This window comes from Zonotrichia albicollis, chromosome 6 (assembly GCF_047830755.1).
Source record: "Zonotrichia albicollis isolate bZonAlb1 chromosome 6, bZonAlb1.hap1, whole genome shotgun sequence".
Taxonomy (NCBI): Eukaryota; Metazoa; Chordata; class Aves; order Passeriformes; family Passerellidae; genus Zonotrichia; species Zonotrichia albicollis.
In genome coordinates, this window is record NC_133824.1 from 38608144 (window position 1) to 38627728 (window position 19585).

Sequence of the window (19585 nt, forward strand, 5' to 3'; positions counted from 1 at the left end):
CACATGCAGAGACAAGTGAATTACTTGCACAGGGAGTTTGGGGCAAAGATGGTAAATGAGTCTTGCATCCTGAGTATTAATACTGTAATTGCCACAGTTTCAGTAAGATATTTCCTTCCCGAAAAAGTTGTGTGTGGCACATTTTCAACTCTTTTATGCCTGTGGGAGCTGTCAGATTTTAGGGAAGTGCTCCCCAGGGTACGGAGCTTGATGCCGATCAGTGCGTTCTGACAGGGGACAAATGACCTGGCCATACGCGGTGCTGAGTGATGATTCCGTGGGACGGAGCGAATTAGGAGCATCCCGGTAATGGATCTGCCGCGGAACAAACGAGCCTTCCGGCAAGGGGAGCACGGTGCGTCCTGACCCCGCTCCCCGCGGAGCATCCCCAGCGCTTTTGCGTACGAATCCTCCACTGCACGCAGTTACTCCGTTCCTTTCGGCAGCGCCGCCTGAGCACCGGGCAGCCCCGCAAAGCCACCTGGCCCAGGTCGGGCTCCGCGCCGCGCTCAGGGTTTGGGGGCGGGGGGGAGCGGCGGCCCGGGCGGGGCTGTGAGGGCGGGCCGGGGCCGGGCCGGGCCGGGGGGCGGGCAGCGCCATTGGCGCGGCGCTCGGAGGAGGGGCGGCCGCGCCGGGAATGGAGCGCCGGGGCCGGCGTTCCACAGGCGGCCGCCGCGGGAGCGGGATGCGGGAATGCGCCCAGTGAGTCCGGCGGCGCGGGGCGCAGCGATGCGGCCGGCGGGAAAGCGCCTCGGCAGCGGCTCGCCTGTCGGATAATCCTGCCCCTGCCTGCCGGCCGCGGGTCTCGGGCAGCGGCACTCTCTTGTCTGTGTGTGGCATGCGGAGCCGGGGTTTTGTACGGCATTTGCGAGCCGAGCGAGGTCACGGTTCCTTTTTTTAAAATTCTTTGCTCTGGGTACAGTAGATCTCTGTCTGATTTTTCCTTCCCTGATAGCGGGGTGGCCCGGGAGGGAAGATCGTGACAGTGACGGGAATGTTTACTTGTGCAGAAGTCTTTCTCATGTGGAAGCACGCTGCTCCCTAACTTCTGGCTAAGCAGACTTCAGTTCACCAACTTTGCTGCCGCACAGCACGCGTAACTCCTTGGCAGGATGGCAGAGGAAAGAACAGCTGGTGCAAAGCAATAGGGGATTCTTAGCGAGGAGAAGGAAGGAAGGAATATCACCAACCTTTCACCCACGGCTGTCAGAGCAGCAGGAACGGGACAGCTGAAGCCACCATGCGCAGGTCCAGCACCGATGAGTCCACCTATCACAGGAGCCCTTCCCTGGACAGCAAGGATTACAGTTTCCCAAATGGCGCCTTCCGTCGATACAGCAGCATGTATGGTGGCCAGTTTGGGGCTGCCAGCAACTCTTTTTTTGGATTTCATACCAACCCTGGCCCGAAGGCCACCAAGGCTAAGTACACGACCCCCAAGGGAAACAAGTACGTTGTCTTTTACCTGGATCTCTCATTTATTTTTCTCCTAGAACTGAAGAGGTGCAGCATGGCTCACAACTGCCTGCAGTGTATCAAGTACCTAATGTTTGTTTTCAACCTTCTCTTCTGGGTGAGTATACATTTGGAACCGTGAATCGATTTTTGTGTCTGTTTACTGAGATGGAAGGTGAACTTGTTGCTACTTTTAAACTTAGGAGTTGAACAAAGTGGTGCCTAGGCTACTGCTTTTGCGGCCTCATAAATTTGTGTAGATAGTCTGCAGAGGGTTTTCTTCATCCTCTCATTTACTGGCCTCCAGCTGCATTTCAAAACTGTGGTAGAAGACAAAAGAGTTGTGTTTATAGAGGTCAGTCGTATGAATGCCTTCATCACTTTGTTCTCCTGAGAGCTGTATACTTGTTTGTGCCCTGATCTTTCATTCTTATGTTTGCCTCAAAAGTTATGCATAGTCTTAGAGAAATCACTGAGGCCATTCATGGTTGTGAGGTTCAGCACGTGCTTACATCTGTTGCTTTGTTGCAGATGGTATGATGCATACTTGGTACATCAGCACATTAAAGCCTGTATCAGGAATTTCTAGGTAATCATTCTCTGTTGCTGCCAGTGGTGGGTCCTGGCGTTGCCATTCCCTGTTGAAGATGTGGGTGGAGAGAGACCAGAGCGCTCCTCTCTGCTTCTGGGGCTGCTACTCTGTGCCAGGAGCTTATGAAATCACTGTGAGGCGTGCGTGTGTCATCATCTTTTTAATAAATTAGGTGGCTGGGCACTTCACTCCCTTGTAATGGAGTGTAGGCTGTAGTTGAGACTAAAGAAGCGAGTGGGGGGGACCCACGTCACAAATGCTGTTAGTCCTGTGAAAAAGGGAACAGCATGTTTGCTAGGGCAGGACAGGATTTCTAGTTCAGTTTCTTGTCCAGAATCATATGTGGGAAGGTCCGTTACACGATCCTCAGGAGGTGCCTTTAGAGGGCTTGTTCCTCCCAGGTGGCTTATGAACGTGCTGAGGGAAATCAGGAGTATTGTGGAGTGACACCCCTCCTGTCGTGGCACTTAAGGAGGGGCTGTGTGTTTGCAGCTGGATGTTACTGTGCTCTGTTGCTGATTGTGCTCCCTGACTTGTTGGAGGTGCTCGGAGGGCTGTGAGATGGAGAGAGCTGTTCTCTAGTGTGCGCTGCTGTACAGCTGCTCAGAGCAAGGCATGCTGCAGTGCATCAGAAAACACAGAGTGCAGGCAACTCCTGCTGACCTGAGCCATACCAAGAGTCAGGATGTGACAAACTAGTGCAAGTCCCCTGAATTGGCACAGTACTAACCAGAGCTGTGAAACACAAGGAAGCTGCTCTCTTTGCATCCTAGGTGAATTGGTAGAAACAGTGTTGTTAAGGCTGCATTCTGTCTTTCAAGGCTAATTCTGGTTGCTTCTGCTTCCCTAAAAGTCATCTAATATTTATTGCAGCTTACTCCAGAGCTTTCTGAAAAAGGCAAATACTATCTTTCTTGCTTTTTTGAGTTTTGTGCCTCTACTGACTGTCTCTGGTTGAGATTATAGATAGCACTGACAGTTAGTTGAAGTGTGAGCTAGAGAAAAGTAGTAGGGTGCTGGCATTAATAGCTCTTTTCAGGGCTGTGCACAGCACTGCCTCAAAGGATACAGGCATTCTGATTTCTCTGACAATATTAATCTTCCACTGAAACATGTGATGAGAAGAGGTACTGCTGCAAGTAATGTGTGTGTGTTTACAAAGGCAAGGTTGCACATATATCTTTGGCATGCTTTTCAGTAGGAACACCTTAATATTTTGGGAGAGAGAGAGAGGTTTCTGTCTCCCTGCTAAAACCGTCAGAGCTGCTCTAAGCTATGCTTGGAGGCAGAGAAAAGGCAGGGGTCCCACAAAGAGAATGCCTGTGTGGCTGCTGGGCTCTAGGTGAGCTGAAGCACACGAGCAGGACGGTGGGTGGTGTCACACACTGACTGCAGCACGGTCTCTGGTTTGTTTCCCTTTCACATGCTACCTGCACAGCAGGAGTGATGGATGATCATCATGTCCAAATGAGGTTTGCACAGCATGGAGTTGTAATAGATGCAGCTCTTCACCTTCTCACAGTGAAGAAAGTAACTGAAAAGAGATGATTTTTAAAGGTACTGGCTAGCCTCTCCTTAGTAAAAGGAGAAAAAATTTCCATTTCTAGTGATCAGAAATCTTAGAATGATTACAGGTTGACGATGCTGTTGTTTTGTTTTTCATGTTGTTTTTAGTTATCTGTCATGTTTTACTTTGTGAAATTAAAGGAAAGCATCTCTGCAGGAAGATAGACTTTCTCTTTGCATACATGCTCAAGGAAGTTTTGCTGGCCTCACCTTTCCTCTCCACCCTTCTCTAGGTAGTTGGTTAGTAACAGGCAATAGTTTAGGTAGGAAGAGGAATTTATTTTTCATGTAATTGAGAGCAGTCATTGCTTTAAATGAATTACGTGCCTGTTATAGCCTGTTCCTGCTCTTGATGCTGTTTTGAGGAAATGCTTTGATTTCTGTCAGAAATCATATTTTCATTTTTTTTCTTCCTGTTCCTATTCATTAACTCCAGTACATTTTGTGTATCCCTACAGCCTATTTCCCAGTACTTTCAGCTGTCTTTTCCACAATGTGGAAGAAAACAGTTCTCAGCCCTGTGCAACTCCAGTGGGATTTGTGCTGCCTTTCTGAGGAAAAGATCCTTTCCTTACAATACTGGTGAATTTATAGGAAGCAAATTCTCTGAGACCTTGATTTTAAATGTTCTTGGCAGGCTTTGTTGGATTAGGTGTTGTGCTCATGCTGTAAAATTTTTAAAAGCTGTCCTATAACTGAAAACAGAGCAAATTTCTCCTCCCCTTTCTGATGGTTAAAGGGAGCACAAAGCTCCTTCACAAGTGTCAGAGGCTGAAGTACCTTGTCAGTGTTGATGCTGAATCAGTCCATTGGTACAGCAGACTAGCAGCTATTATTGTAGAGAAAAGAATTGGATACTCCTAAAATAGCTAATTTCTCCATGAGGAGCCCTGTGCAAATTGCTCTTGGTGCATCTGCAGCTACTCTGGGGTATTAAAGTCCTGAAGCACGGGCAAAACAATATTAGAGAGCAGCACTGCTTCTCAAATGGGAATTTCCATCAAAAGCCATTCCCTGGAACAGTGCCAGATGCAGATGGGCCATCATTGTCTCACTGCACTCACTGGTTTGTAAGCTCCCAAAATAACTGGTTACGTGATACAGAATACTTGCCTGGCTTCATTCATTTTTATTGACTTAGATTTTCATTTGTTGAATTGCTGAACCCTTGAGACTGAAGATCACCTCAGATGATCGCAGAGCAGAATATTTTTATTTCATAATGAAATATTTTTATTTCTCTGTGACATACCCAGGGAAGAACATTTGTTTTCCACATTCTCCTCCAGACATCCAGACAGTCAGTAAAACAAACTTTTCCTGTGCTTTTAATCCAAGGCTGTGGTGCCTTCTCTCTGTTTTCTTTTTCTTTTTTTTTTTTTTTTTGTGAAAAAGATGAGATATATCCTAAAGGTTGAGAGAGTTCTGTAGAAAGAAAAGCATCATTCCCTAAATCCCCTTGACTTATGCAGCATCCCTACTTGTTTCAACTTCTAGCCCCCAAACCTTCAAGACTCAAAAAAGGAAATTTGCTAACTATAGTTCTGTTGCCAGTGGCTTGTGCTTTCCTTAGATCCTGTGCTAGGGAAAACCACCTAGAAAGGTAGCAGTTTGCCCTTCAAATAACTGAATAGCTATAGCTGACTCTTCAGGTAATGCTTTAACCAATAGAGAAATTCAACAGCAAGATACTATTGTTAGAAATCTAGTTATAAAGAGGAGATGGCAACAAAAAGAAAGGAGGCAGAGAAGTTTATTATTTATCAAACTTACCATTAGTTATTTCTGTGCATGTGTCTCCTTTCCATTGTTAAAACATACTACATTTGTATGCACTACAAAGCAGTCAAAGCTCTCAAAAAGTTTTGTGAAATCTCTAATTTCATTGGGTAGCCTCCCAGTGATGCAGGGGAATGGTGTCTGCTCTCTTGAAAACTTGGAAGTTGCCATCTGTGGCTGAAATGAGCAAGTAGAGCTCTGCTTTCCACATTCCTGGATGAAGAGTTGAGGCTAGGCACTTTTCTGTCTTTTGCCATTTGCTCCATATTAAAATTCCCAACTGATACAGCCCTGGAAATGCTTTATCTTGGCTTGTAAGACACAAAGTGCAAATCTGAAATGTATGGAAACACAGAGCCAAAGAAGTGGCAGGTAGCACTAGTGCATGCACCTGGATCTATGTGGGGAAAACCCCAAGAACCTGTTTAATCTGATTCTAGGGTCCAGCTCTGGGTCTCTTCCTCTGTCTTTGTTGCTGCCGATAGTTTGTAGACCACAGTTCGAGAAGCTCTGCACCAATGAGTACTCCTGGCCTGGTGCACTGGTGATACTGCCAACATTACTCACATTTAATTAGAAGGAGAGGAAGTAATGAAAATGAGAAACCCCTCATTGCTGGCATCATTTTACTTCCTTGCACTCCAGCAGCACAGGTTGTCTTGTAAGAACTATGCAAATGTTTATAATATCTGGAAGACTGCGCAGGACAGCTGGGGAAGAGAACAGCTTGGTCTGAAAATGCACCATGGGGCACTGGATTGTGTTCAAGCGATCCTGGCCAAATTTGGCCAGAGGGTAAAGCTAGAGGGGTCTCTCTTCATTTCGCTGTACCTTGTTGGGAGACCATCTGACATTATTAGCTTGAGAAGAGCTGTTGGCTGGAAGGTGGAGAATTCTGTAAGAGAAGCAGCTGATTTCATTGAAGTGGATTCCTTTTCCTCCATCTGCATCCTCCATCAGTCAGCTGAATGAGATTGATGGTTAAAACAGCCAGAAGCTCTACGGATTGTTAGTGGCTGAGGACAGCAATCATTTTGTGGTTATACTTGGCTGCAGTCTTATGTTAGTGGAAAAAGAATTACCAATAGAGCAGTAAGCCATTTTGAAAGCAGGTCCCCCATTTCATCATCATTATGAGCAGATATTCTCCTCTGATGGGCAAGGGCTGCAGCTCATCCCATGGGGCTGAGCTCACCAGTTGCAGCTGCTGGGTGCCCTTCTGCTCACCTCAGTCACATCCCCACCAGCTGGGTGCTGCTCTGAAAAGCAAGTTTGATTAGAAGTAAGTCAGAGTGTGTTTTCAAATGTGTGAAAGGTGCCTGATTCATCAGCAAAGCAGGCTTTGCTCCTGTGCAATTAAAACATGGGAAGTTTACCCCAGAAATTCATTTTCTCTAGCTGCCTCTGAGTTTCTGATTCTCTTTTGTAACTTGCCCCTTCCAGAAAGTGCTCAGTCTGATTGACATCTTTCTGAGGCTTCTCTGAGGAAATATTTTTGAGGAGCATTGCCTTTAAAGAAAGGAGAGTCATTTGATGTGGGAATTACAGACTTTAAAAAATGGCATTTCCATGAGAAGCAGAACTATTGAGGGCTGATCTCAAGTGTGAGAGAGAGATGATTGTATTACCTGATGTCTGATTTATACAGGCACCAATTAGAGCTTTTTCCACAGTGGCACCATTCATACTGTCCCTCTGCTGTGTGGCTCCTGATGTCTAATAGGGACCAAGGATCATGCTGGAGTCATATCTCCTGAAGGCATTGCTAAGAGCTACATTTGCTATCCAAATGCATACCTTCTGAAAACTTCTAGGAAGTTAAGGACTTTAGAAGAATGCATATTTGTCAGATCAAGCTAACAGTGGGAAATGGGCTCATGAGTTATTCATGGGATACTCAGCCAACACAGTTCTTTTTCATAATCTTCTTTTCCTTAGGAAACCAGGTTCAGAAGGCTGTTAATAGAGGAAAAAAGTTACTTTAAAATTGACCATATAATAGATACCATTTTCAAATTGCCTGCTGCTTCTGTAGCTCAAGACAAGCGCAGTTTCATAGCATTAGGTGTGTTTGCTATCACATTGATAAGCAGTGAGTTGGCCCCCAGGATATGGCCTTGTTGCAGGAGTGGACAAATTGGCCTCTTTAAAGCAGTGAGGCAAAAGGCTGCAGACATAATTCCCTCTTCTGGACAATGACAGCTACTAAATCTATTGCAGCCAATACTTTGACCTACACAGAGAAAGAAAAAAGGCAGGTGAGATCATTTTTGTCCTTATTCCTCTTCCTTCTTTTCTTGGCCTGAAGACTTTTGAAGGCTAGCCAGTTCTGTCTTACACAGGATTTCTCATTGCTGGGGCTATGATCAAATAACTGCTACAACATATGCTGTCACCTCATAGTTCATTCTGCCTGTGTGTTACATCCCTTTCACCCCATTTGGGCCTTTATTTTAGAAGAAAAATCCCCATACTTTTTGGCCAGGGTGTTGTTTGCAACTCTGTATCCACAGGGTATACAGGAGGATGAAATACCAGTCTCATTTTGTCTCCTGACACTATTTTTAAATCATTATAGCTGTTATTACTACACTGTGATTTATTTACTTAGAATGTAACTTTTGGCTAAGGTTGCAAATCTGTACAAGTTTGAATAATATACAGTATCTATATAAAATGTATAAAGACACTTGTTTCTGTTATTTTTAGTGTAAACTGAGCACCGCGGGGTCAGAAATGAAATGTGGTGTTGAGTGGAATGAATTCTGTGTATTCATGAAGATTGGAGACAGCAAATTGTGTTCTTAGTACTGTCCTGTAATTGTTTCTCTGGGAAATGTTAAGCCATCATGAGATGCAACAGAAGTAAATGAAATTGAAATTGCAGCTTGTAATTAGACTGTCATACTGAAACACATCTTAAGTCTGTCTTCAGTATTAAAACCTGTTCTCCAAAACACCCTTCCTGCCTGTGTGAAGTGTGAATGCCTGCAGAGCCTTATAACGTGTTTCAGCTGAGGCTTGTTCTAAAGATGAACATTGAACATTTGAAATAGTGCTTTGAATGAGGCAAAAGGTTTGATATAAAATGACAAAGGACCAGAATGACTTGGTCTTTTAAGTTTTTATACGCAGACCTTCAAAATTTTTGGATGTTTGGTTTTTTTGGGTTTGTTGGTAGGTTGGTTAGTTGTGGGTTTTTTTTTTTTTTTTCCCTCCTTGCTTTTCCAGATTGCTCACATAGCAGTTTTTACTCTTTCCTTGGCCATAACAGATTTATTTGTTCTCAGGTACTTTAAATAGAGTGCAGCTGCAGCAGGTATTAATCTGTGTCATCTTAATGTTGGAGTCTTTCTGATCTGTATGATTTTAAGTGAGTCTCATACAATCACAGACAGACACACAGTTATACACTAGATAGCAGCCAGCAGCTGCTGTGGCAGAATTAGATAGTAGCTCCAACTTATTTTAGGCTTTCTCCTTCCTTCTTCAATTGCCAGTTGTTTTATCCTTGCTGTCTTACACAACATTTAGAAGGGAGAGCGCAGAGAAAATGTTATATTCTCAGTAAATGCATTCATTCACTACTCTATGAGCGCCAAGACTGAGTTCCTCTTTGTGCTGCTGCACTTGGAAGGGCTCAATGGCTTCCTCCATAGGAGGCAGTGCTGGGCTTCAGAAGTTCTAAGAGATTTTTCCCCTGCCGTGCTGTGCTCTCCCATTAGTGGTACTTGCAATTTCCAGTCTTGTCACAGCTCCTGGGACGTGCTGGAAGTCACCTGTAGCAGTGGCAAGGTGCACATCTCCTTGGCAAGCATTTGGTTTTGTTGAACATTTGCATTCTTCCCTAGGTCATCTTGCTCTAGAGCATTTCTGTGACATTCTCTACTCCCTCAGTATTCACCACTGGCTGTTTTAAGGTGTATACTGGGGCAGATGGACTTATGGCTCTTCTGTAAAACATAAAACAGAGCTCCAGTTTGTTGTGAATTGCTGAAGCATTCAAATAATTTCTTGGTTTTCCTTCAGTAATAATTTTTTCATATCCTCTTTTCCCCAGTAGAAGCCAGAACTTTAAATGTGGATATTTGTGGCCAGTTTATTTCATTGCTTTTGTCCTAAAGTCCCCCTACAAATTAAACTTCAGTTGTATGCTTTCCACCACATTGCTCCTGACAAGTTTGTAAATGTTTGTAAATAGACTGCCTTCATATTGGCCAGCTGAACATTTGTACTCTTGTTTTGTAAGTCACATTCATCCAAGGTTGTCGGACAAATTGGTTATTTATGTCTCAATAAATCTTTTCACTAATTCATCTGTAGCAGCCTGGGAAGGAGCTGAGGGTGACATATTCAATACCATTTTCTTGAACAAAATAACTGGAACTCTGGATATTAATTGAATTCCACTGCCACTTGCAGTCTGGTATAAGTTCCAATCATTGAAGGCCAGAGTTTTAACATACCTACCATCTGCTTTGTACTTGTTAATGCAGAATACTGGGTAGTTTTACAATGACTTTGTAAACTAAAATAAAGAAGACAGGAGTGGTCAATATGTCCTATATACATTTGCTGCCACTTCCAAAAAATACACTGAAGCATGTTTGGCATGAAAAAGCAGACATTATTTCATTGTTTATTCATGGGTCATTTCAGGACCTCCTACCACAAGACATTTTCACTTTTGCAGTGAGTTAGTACTTCCCTGGTGTTTGCAAACCCCAGAGTGTATGGTAATAAAAGTCTGGTGTGAAAAAGGAGAGACCCTGAGAGCTTTATGGCTCCTCTTTCAATGCAAAGAAAACCAGTTTGAGTGTTCATGAGTCCATTAATCTCGACCACATGTATTATAATCAGTAAGAGCTCGTTTTCAGGTTTTCGTGGCTCCCTGTCCTTTGGCAGTGATGGGATTCAGTTTGTGCCATGGAGAATGCATTGCCTGTTGTGCTGCTTTGGTGCCCCTGAGGGATGTGCTGAGGGATCTCCTCGTGCCTCTTGGTTGGGGAGTTAGAGCTCCGTGTCACAGCTGGAGCGTGCAGCTCCAGTGCTTCTCTTCAGTCTGGCTTTTCCTGGTGCTCCTTACTGGGGAAAGCTGAACCTAGAGGTAAACATGATCACAGCGGTTTTGGCAGCCAAACTGGGGAGTGTCTTTAACATTTCCAGCAAAACTCTTTCCTCTCTTTTCCATGTCAGCACTGTTGCATTCTGAAAAGCTGTAATAACGTGGCAGCAAACAATACGTGTTTCAGGGGGATCATAGGGCAGATAAAATTCCTGCTCCAGTGCCACAGGGAGATCTCAGATTCAACTCAGAGGCAAAGAAGCAGTGTAGTAAGTTAGAATCTATTTATGTGAACATGCATCATTGAAACCCTGTGTGTAATTTATGATTACTTCCATTTTTATTATTTTGGTAAATTTGCAGGACCTGAAACATTTTTACCGTACTCTCACCAGTCTGTCTCCTTGATTATGCTCTTGTGTGTTAATTACTACACTTATCCCTTCTCTCACTCCAATTTCCCTTTGTAAGTATATTTTAGGTAGATAATTCTTGGAGAAACATCGACTAACAGTCACTGAGAAAAACATCCTGTACCTAAGGAGAGCATGTGTCTCTACTTATGATATTGGTTAAATTTTAATCCTGAAAAAGCACAGACTGGACAGTCCCATGGTGTTTTCCACTGCTGACACTTAAGGGATGTTTCAGTACTCCAGTAAAGCCTTAGATGAAATTCTTGCATTTTTTAAGTACTGAATTTCTTTGTCTTTATTTCTCAGCAAATACTCAGTAGGATTTCAAGATTAAGGCTCTGGTCTTTCATCAAACACAGGTTTTGTTTTCCTTTGATTTCTTACCTACTGGTACCTATCTCTTAGGTTCTACTTGCTCTACCCAGAAGTTATTATTTTCAGGCTGGAGCTTGGAAATATTTCAGTCTTTGTCACCGCAGTTGAAATTTCTCTCTCTAGAACAATATCCAACCTACTCAGTTCCTAGCTTAGTATTTTTAGCACAAGCTGCTGACAGTTACATGTTGGCTTCGCTGCCATGGCAGTGTGGATTTCCCTGTGCATGTACTGGGAGCACTCCCTTTGCAGCCAAATCCATTTTAGTAACTCCCCAATTCTGATGTGAAATTACGAAAACAGCAGAAGGCCCTTCATTATAGATCTCACTCCACCTAGCTGGAGGAGTATATATGTCTGTTTGTATGCAGTACTTTGTTGTCCCCTGGATCTGGCACTTGTACCTCATTTTCCATGGACTCCAAATATAACTGGCCACCTAAGAAGTACAAAATTCTCTGGCACATTCCTCTTGAGCTGGTTGTACTTTTTCATGTCACTCTATTTCTGAAAGAATATGATTTTAACTCCATGAGACTTTTACAACTTCTGCATATGTTGCCACATTTAAAATTTCCTACAGGGTTTAACTTTGATCCAAGCTTCATTTGTATTATGAAATTGTTTGTGACACTGCAAGCACACCATGACATTGCTCTGTTCATGGCATGCTTTTGTCCAGGAAGCATTCAAATGATGATATTGCAGCTCCCTGGCATAGACATAAAATGAAAAGTTACTAAGCATAAGAAAGAAAATGCAAGTTGAAAGCAATAAGGGGTGTCATACTGTAAACCATGTGGTGCAGCATGTGCACTTGTCCTCATCACGTGGCTGAGCAGCTGCACAAATGCTCCATATTGCGGGTGAGATCTGAGCCAGGCCTTCCTGCTTCAGAATCACATTTGATGCCATCAGTACCTGTTTTTGCATTGCTTGCCTTTGCTTATTGTCTGTAAGTTAATCTTCTTTGTGCATCATCTCATTTTGTCATAACTGGCAATGCTTTGTTAATTTTTTTTATTTCAGCCACATGTTGAGCTTTTGGGATCTTTCCCCTTCTTTTGTTATGGCTATAAAAGTGGAAAGGTTCTGTGGTCACACAGTGTCAGTGGGCTGGGAGCTCTGTAGGATTCACACAGCCTTGGCACATGCTGTGCTGTCTGCTGGTATAACAGGAGCTGTTAGCTTGCACAGCAAGTTACAGGCTTAAGTTCCCAGTATGCCTAGTAAAACAGACATCTTTTTCTCATCACAGACATCATTAGCAGTTAGGGACTGTTTCAGTTGCTCAACAGAGTTGTCAAATCTTCCCCTGGTTTATCAAACAGGTCCATTTTCCCCAAGTATCAGTCCAGTTTAACTTGTATTCTGACTATGTGTCAGGTTTCTCACAGATGCAGTGCTGCACACAGTAGTTTTAGTTGCATTTTTGGTTTTGTCTCTGCAGCTTCACCTGCTTTGTTATGTTTCTGAATTAGGCTCTTGCCCCTATTGCCAAATGCTTTATCCTTTCTTTCTAAGCAGTATTTGTAAAGTGGGGAACCTGCAGGGGCACAGCTGGTTTCCCTACAGCTGTGCTGTGTTAGTTGGCTCCAAACCTTTAAGCCTCAGCTCCCCATGGACTCTAGGGAAGGTTTACGTGGCCTGTGCTGCCGAGGACAAGGCAGGCGGTGCCAGAGGGCTCAGGGGGAGCTGCAGAGCACACGGAGCTGTCCAGCCCGGGGCTCCTGATGCCGGCGCTGTACGGTTCCTCCCGCAGGAGGGGTGGGCAGCAGGGATGCCCGTGCCAGCACTGCTCAAGGGAGGGCTGCAGTGTTGTGGCTCTCAGGCTGGAGACACGTCCTTGTGCCAGGCCACAGCTGTAGCTCTGCACAGGGACAGGGCAGGAGGAGAGGGAGCAGAGCTCTCTGTGGGGTTGCAGTTGCGGGATCAAGCTCAGCCTTTCTTGGTGCTGCTGTTACCAATGGCCTTTGCATGTGGGGGTTTGCTGGGAATGGTGAGGGGGGTACTGGTATGTGCCAGCATCGTGGAATGAGGCTCTTCTCCAGTACATGAAGTGGTGGGTTTCATCAAGAAAAGCTGATCTTTATAAAAAGGGACAGTAAGAAGATTTTACAAGTTTATCAAAGTCCTGGACACTTTTTCTGAGATCTCCAGAGCCCTCCAGGTGGTTTGAAGAAGCTTTGTTGTGACAATTCAATGCTATTGCTGATTTTGTCCTCACCTGGACAAACAGATGCTTAAAAAAAACCCATAAAGAGCTACAGGAAACAACAGCTGGATGTTCTCAGACATACATACATGTGCCTCAGACATACCCTTGCTTTGTGTGAAATGTAGAATCACTTGTTTTATCCAAACCCTTTCATCACTACTTGCATGTGTGTGTGCATGTGTTTGAGAGAGTGAGATAACTGAGTTTTTGTGAGTGGGTGTTCAGTTTTGGCTAACAAGATGCTGTTTTCCTTAGAATTTGGAATAACAAGTGACAGCAGTGGAACTTAGAGATCCCTCAGGTCTGGAAGTTGTAATGATTACACCAAAATAGTACGTGTATGTATTGGGACAGGTGTATTTTGTTCTAGGAGGGAAAATGCACATTAATTTATGTCAATATTTAGGGATATGAAGAGAATATAATATAAATTTTCATTAAATATATAGTACAAGTTAAGAGATGAGAGGCATTGTGTATATATAAGAGGGGTATAATATAAAGTAAGTACTTTACCAAGATCCACAGATAATGGAATAGGAAGTCTCAGTAGACTTTTTTGGTAGGTTACATTTTAGGGAAGGAATTCACAAACCAGGCTATTTACTTACTGTTACCTTTTTGAAACTCTTTTTGATAAAATAAAAGATTATCACTAACATTACTGGGGAAGTCTCAAAAGATTTTAAACAAAAAATTTCCCTTTCTATCCAAATAAAAACAATACCTGAGGCATGAAAAGAAATGCTTTTGTTCTCGGAAAACCACTTGAGCAGTATCATCAAAGAAGATCCTTGCTTCTGTATAGCTGCTCTAAGATCAGTACAGTGAGCTCAGTGTAGGCCTTTACAAAGCCACCATCACCATTTTGGTGCTGCAGGACCCAGTGCTCATCTCCCTCACTGGAGTCATTTTGCTCCTTTCAGACATCATAACTGTACAATTCTGTTGTCTAATACAGACACTACTTTTAAAACTCGAAGGAGATTAAATAAAACCCAGTAAAATTTTAGACTGGCTTTGTTCGCAGGGTTTTCTTAATTTACTTTTCTGCTTAAAATTAAATGCATTATTTAAAAATAATTCTTATATATAAATTGGGAAAAGGTTCAGGAGAGCAGAACTTTTAGTCTTTTGGAAAACAATATCTCCTTACAAAAGCAATTATCTAACAGCTGCCATTCCAGACTATTAGGTGGTTAATAGCTGTGCCAGAAGAGAAAAAAATTGTCAGATGTTTCAGCTGGAAGTGAAGGCATTCCAGAAGAGTTGTGCTTTGGGTCTGTGCTATTTAGAGTGTACAGTTGTGTACATACAGTCGGAGGAAGGCAAAAATAGAATGTTTGAAGAGCCTGTGTGTTTCTTTAACTTCCTCAAGCTGTTGTCACCTTTTGGTCATTAATTACTTTATAATTTCTATGACTGGGGATGACTGAGTCATCCACACTGGGGAGATTTTATGATTGTGACAATTTTGAGACTTGTGTCTTCAAAAGGACTAATAAGAATTAAATATCCGTGTCCTGTTGAATTTCTATTACAGCTGAATGTGGTTTGAGTCCTTTGAAGTTTTATTTCAAGGCTCTCTCCTTTGCCTGCAGAAGACAGGAGAAGCTTTGCCCTTGAACAAGGCGACTGTGACATGAATTCGAGAAAGTGGGTCCTCACCTCTCTTGTTTCAGACTCATGTGATTCTCTTAGCACATGTCAAGCCTGAGCAGAAGTGTTAACCAGGCTTGGCTTGTCTGTGGTGTCATATAATCCAGGATTTATGTGAAAGGCAGAAGGCTGAAGCAGTTTCAGTGGTCTTGGATGCTCTGCTTCTAATTGTCTGCTTAAACCCTTTTTTCAAGTGAGAAAAGTCCTGAGAATGGCACAGCAAGACTGAATTTTTGTGTAACACTGTGATAACCTTTTGCCAGATTGCATTTAATTTTCACCTCCTACCTCTGTGCCTACTGCTGTACCTCATACTGGGTTTGTTTTTATGAAAACTACAAAATAGGCTCTGCTTAAAAAAACATCTGTAGAGGGCTTGGATAATTTTAGGGACTTTTGTAATCTGAGAATAATATATCTACAATCTTACAAATTACCTACAAAGAAAAACTGCTCCTGCCCTGTTTCTGTGGTGCTGCTGGGCTAGCAGGCATCTTCTTATCCCTCCACAAATCTCTGCTTTGGAACTTGCCCTTTCTGACCTCTGTTTTTGCTCTTTTGCCTCTGTTGGAGATTTACTCTGTCTCTGCAGGCACACAGTGGTGGGTTTGTTCTTTAGATGAATATTGCATGAATATTGTTGTGTAGACAATGTTGACAGGGATATTCTGGTATTATTTTTTCTTACTTCATTCATATAGACTGCACTTTCCTGAGTTTTGAGAAGAAGCACCTTGGATGATTGGAACTGGAAGACCTGTGTCTCCCTAACAAGATTTTGTCACCAATATTAATGAGCTGTCTCCTAAGTTGTCTGCTCTGCCCTGGTTATTTGTCCCTAATTGTTAGGTGCTCTCTTCTGGGAAGCTGAAACTTGCTGTCTGCTTCTTTTGAAAATACTACTAATTGAGCAGGAAGTTTTATTACTAGCTTGAGCTTTATAGTTGCCCTTGACACTCCAGAAGCTTTGTGCAGTGATCTAGATAGTGTTTATACATGGCAGTCTTTTTAATTACCTTTGATCCTAAGTTCTTAACTGTTCCTTTTAATCTGCTACCTGTAAGCCTGACAGAAGGATCATACAACTGGGAGAGTTTAATTCCGCTCTCAGGCAGAGCTGAATAAGCTATTACAAATGTTTGCTCATGAGTTGGTTGACCAGGTTCATAAAATGTGAAAGCAGCTCTACAGAAACAATGTAAAATGTAACATGAATTTGGAAACCTTGGCATTTTCTGTGATTTAGAGGAGCACGTGCCTGTTAAAGAGCATAGCAGATTCACAGGGACAGAGGCAGCAGCACTGTTGTATTTTGCGTGAGTCTCTAAGAGGTTCTTAGTTTTGATATCTTGGCAACATTTGGTATAAACAGAATTGAAGGTGCTTGTTATTTTTCTGCAAGTCAAAGTGGCTGGTGATGTGCCCAGGACAGCTTCCATTCTGCCTCCTATGGGATTTGTGCAAGTTTTAGAAACTGTGGATAATTTGGTTGAGAAATTATTTGTCTTTGAAGGGTTACACATGCCAGTTCCCATGGAGCATTCTTCCCACTTCTTGTAGTGGTGTCCTATCTGATGGAGGGGCTATGGATTGTGATACCAGACCACACTCCAGTAGTTGCACAGATGATGCTGCTTTGATTGTTGAGAAATTATATCACCAGCCAGGGCTGTTGGAGCCATCACTCATTGTCTGAGGAAACTTGTGAGTAGCAGGAAGATCTCAAGCATGTCGGGGCTTAGGTCTTGAGGAAGTGAGGAAGGACAGGAGTGCTGATGCCCTGATTTGGAATTTGCATGTATCATTCACACTTTAAAAGTGTAACTTTGATTTGTGTGTCTTACAAAGCACCCTTCTTATTTGTCGTTTTCAAACCTTTAATCAGCAATACTTAGCATAGTTTTTCCTGCACTGTGATTTCCTCTCAACACATCACTGAGGAGAAGCAGTGCCACTCTTGTAATCTGCTTACTGCTCTGAATTGCCTTGATTCTGTGACTTCTACCCAGCATTTTCCCTACTGATTCCATCTTCTCCTTATATTCTTAAGGGAAGAGATCCTAAAGAAGGTTTGCTACTGATTCTGCCTTTGCAAAAGTGGCCACTCATCTGAATGTCTCCCTTCTCTTTGTTGCAGGAATTGAGCTAAACATTTCCTTTGGATGATTTTATTGCAACTGATTTTTAGTATTGTTATTCTGATTGTTCTGAATCCACATCAGCTATATCCTCAACCTGTTCCTGTTCATTTTTGAGGCATTGATTTTTCATCACACAGGCATTACTACATTTGATTGGACAAGCATTGTCTTATCTGAACCCTGTGTCAGACACCTTGGAAAAAGGTGCAGAAAACCTAAAATGGGCAATTATTCCAGATTGTTGATGGCTATCTTAACTGGGAAGATTAAGAACATGTATATAAAGCCCATAATGGTGTTTCAATTATCTTGAAATCAGTGTGACTAATTCCACAGTTTCCTGTAAGATCTGGGTTTCACTGGCATTTTCTGCTTGCTCTGAAGGTTAAGATAGTAATTTTCCTCAAAGATATGTACTCCTACAGCTCTAGTTTTAAAGATACAGTTTCCTCTGATCACTCAGTATTGTCTTTGTAGGTTACAGATATCTTTTAGTAGAGTAACCTCTCCAGTGGTTATGCCCTTATCCATCCTTCCTGAATGGCACATCCCATTGATTTTTTGTCACTCTGCCACGCTCAGGAAGTGACTCTTGTCAAAGCCCTCCATTACTGGCAGTTGTTCTGACTCATCTGTTTTAGCACTGGAGCTTCTCATATTGATGAACAGGCCTGTATTGCTTCTGGTTTTGGACTTGGCAACTTTTTAGCCCCTCCCTGTTTCTCCCTTTTTTCCTTAATATTTTTAAATTCAAGACCTCTAATACCCTGAAAGTATGCAAGATGTACCTCTTCTGTTTTGGCCTATTTTTCCTCTAGTTTAGTGGTGGATATTCTGTCCTTGTCTTCAGTTATCTCTTGATTATTTACTTAGAATTCTAGAAATTGTCTTTTCCTTAACATTGCATGGTAGTTATTCTGACAGAGAATGCTCTACTCATTCAAAATCTTACCAACTCAATCCTTAAAAGTGGACCTGTGCTAGAGAGAGTTTTATCAACCCCCTAGGAGAGCCTGTTTTCCTGATTTACACAAGAACTAGTGAGTTATCTGAGAGAAGCATCCTTCAGTTGTTTTAATCAATTGCTACATTTCTCACCTTCAGACTAATTGGACCTGATTTGACATAAAGCCCGTGTGTCTGGAACCTAAATCTAGGACGCACAGGAGAGGTGGGCTGGGGAGGATTGTCCACAGTGGATCTGATTACCACATTCTTTTTATCTTGAACAGGACTCCTGGTTTTATCACAGGAGTTGTGATCAATATGTTGTAGTTCCTTATGTGGAAGAGAACAAGCCCGTGCTGGCATTTTTCCATGCAGGCTTTTATTGTCAGACTTTCCCTGTTATCATCTGATATGGTTTCACTAAATGCACTCAGTTGTAGAGAAATATGCTGGGTATTAAGATGTGTTTAAGCAATGGTGAATGTGCAGAATCCAAAGACAGTTCCTTATGTTTCCCTCTTCCTTTCTCACATCTCTGCTTTCATTAAGTGTATCACTGATAGGTGTCTCTGCAGTAAACAGCAATTAGGCACATTCATCTGGTAAGGCAGTGAGCTCCTGATTATGCAAAATGCTGCAAGTCTGTGAAATTCCAGGTCGTGCAAGGACTGCCAGGCTGGCAGAAGCAGCCCATTTTGTAAGGATGCTTCCACAGTGCTGCTTGCTGCCTGGCTGGGGGGGAGGATGCTTTTCTTTGGCAGCTGCCAGTCCTCCTTATATTTCAGTCTATAATGAAACTGCATGTCAGAGTGCACTGGATTGATAGAGGGTCTCCAGGATTCTGCAGTATGTACAACCCCAGGTGGCAGAGCTGCCTGTAGCCACAACAGGCTGGGTAAAAGGAAAGCCTCAGACTCCTCTTTTCTTGCTGCTCTTTCATGCAAGTGATACCAGCTTGTAGGAAACCTAGGTGTTGTCTTCAGCTGTTCCTTTTATCTGTGTTTCCATTACACTGAGACTGTGTCACCCAACAGACTAAAAACAGTTTTATAATTGGATGTAGTTGGAGGAAAAAAAAATGAACGATAAATTGCATAGCCAAAAATTAGTCTGTGAGGAGTTTGGGATTTTTTTCCCTAGTTTTTTATAGCAAACTTTATCAACCACTCTAATAAAGGCATTTTTTTTTCCTTACATTCTTGCCCCAGTTGCCTCCTTGTATTATTGTGACTGTTTTAACCTTTTTATTATAGTTATACTGCTTCTTCTGAATAGATAGATAAATTGATGCAGAAGTTGCTCTGCAACATATTTTTTCTAAACTGAACATCTCACCCCAGGGACTCATCCAGTTTTCCAGAAACATGTTTG

General features: G+C 42.8%; 1 protein-coding gene across 5 annotated transcripts in view; it reads left to right on the forward strand.

Annotated features, from left to right (window-relative positions):
* The window catches only part of TSPAN4 (tetraspanin 4), a 422379-nt gene that overhangs the window by 228011 nt on the left and 174783 nt on the right, over positions 1-19585 (forward strand). The window contains exons 1-2 of one of the 5 annotated variants that reach the window (XM_074543281.1): positions 248-490; positions 1494-1573. The exons of 1 other annotated variant lie outside the window; for it this stretch is intronic. In XM_074543281.1, coding sequence (XP_074399382.1) covers positions 1511-1573 — 63 coding nt within the window. In that variant the 5' untranslated portion in view covers positions 248-490; positions 1494-1510. Of the gene's footprint in view, positions 1-247; positions 491-606; positions 1574-19585 lie in introns of those variants that run through there. 3 more of the 5 variants (XM_074543282.1, XM_074543280.1, XM_014270268.3) reach the window with 3 other exon arrangements.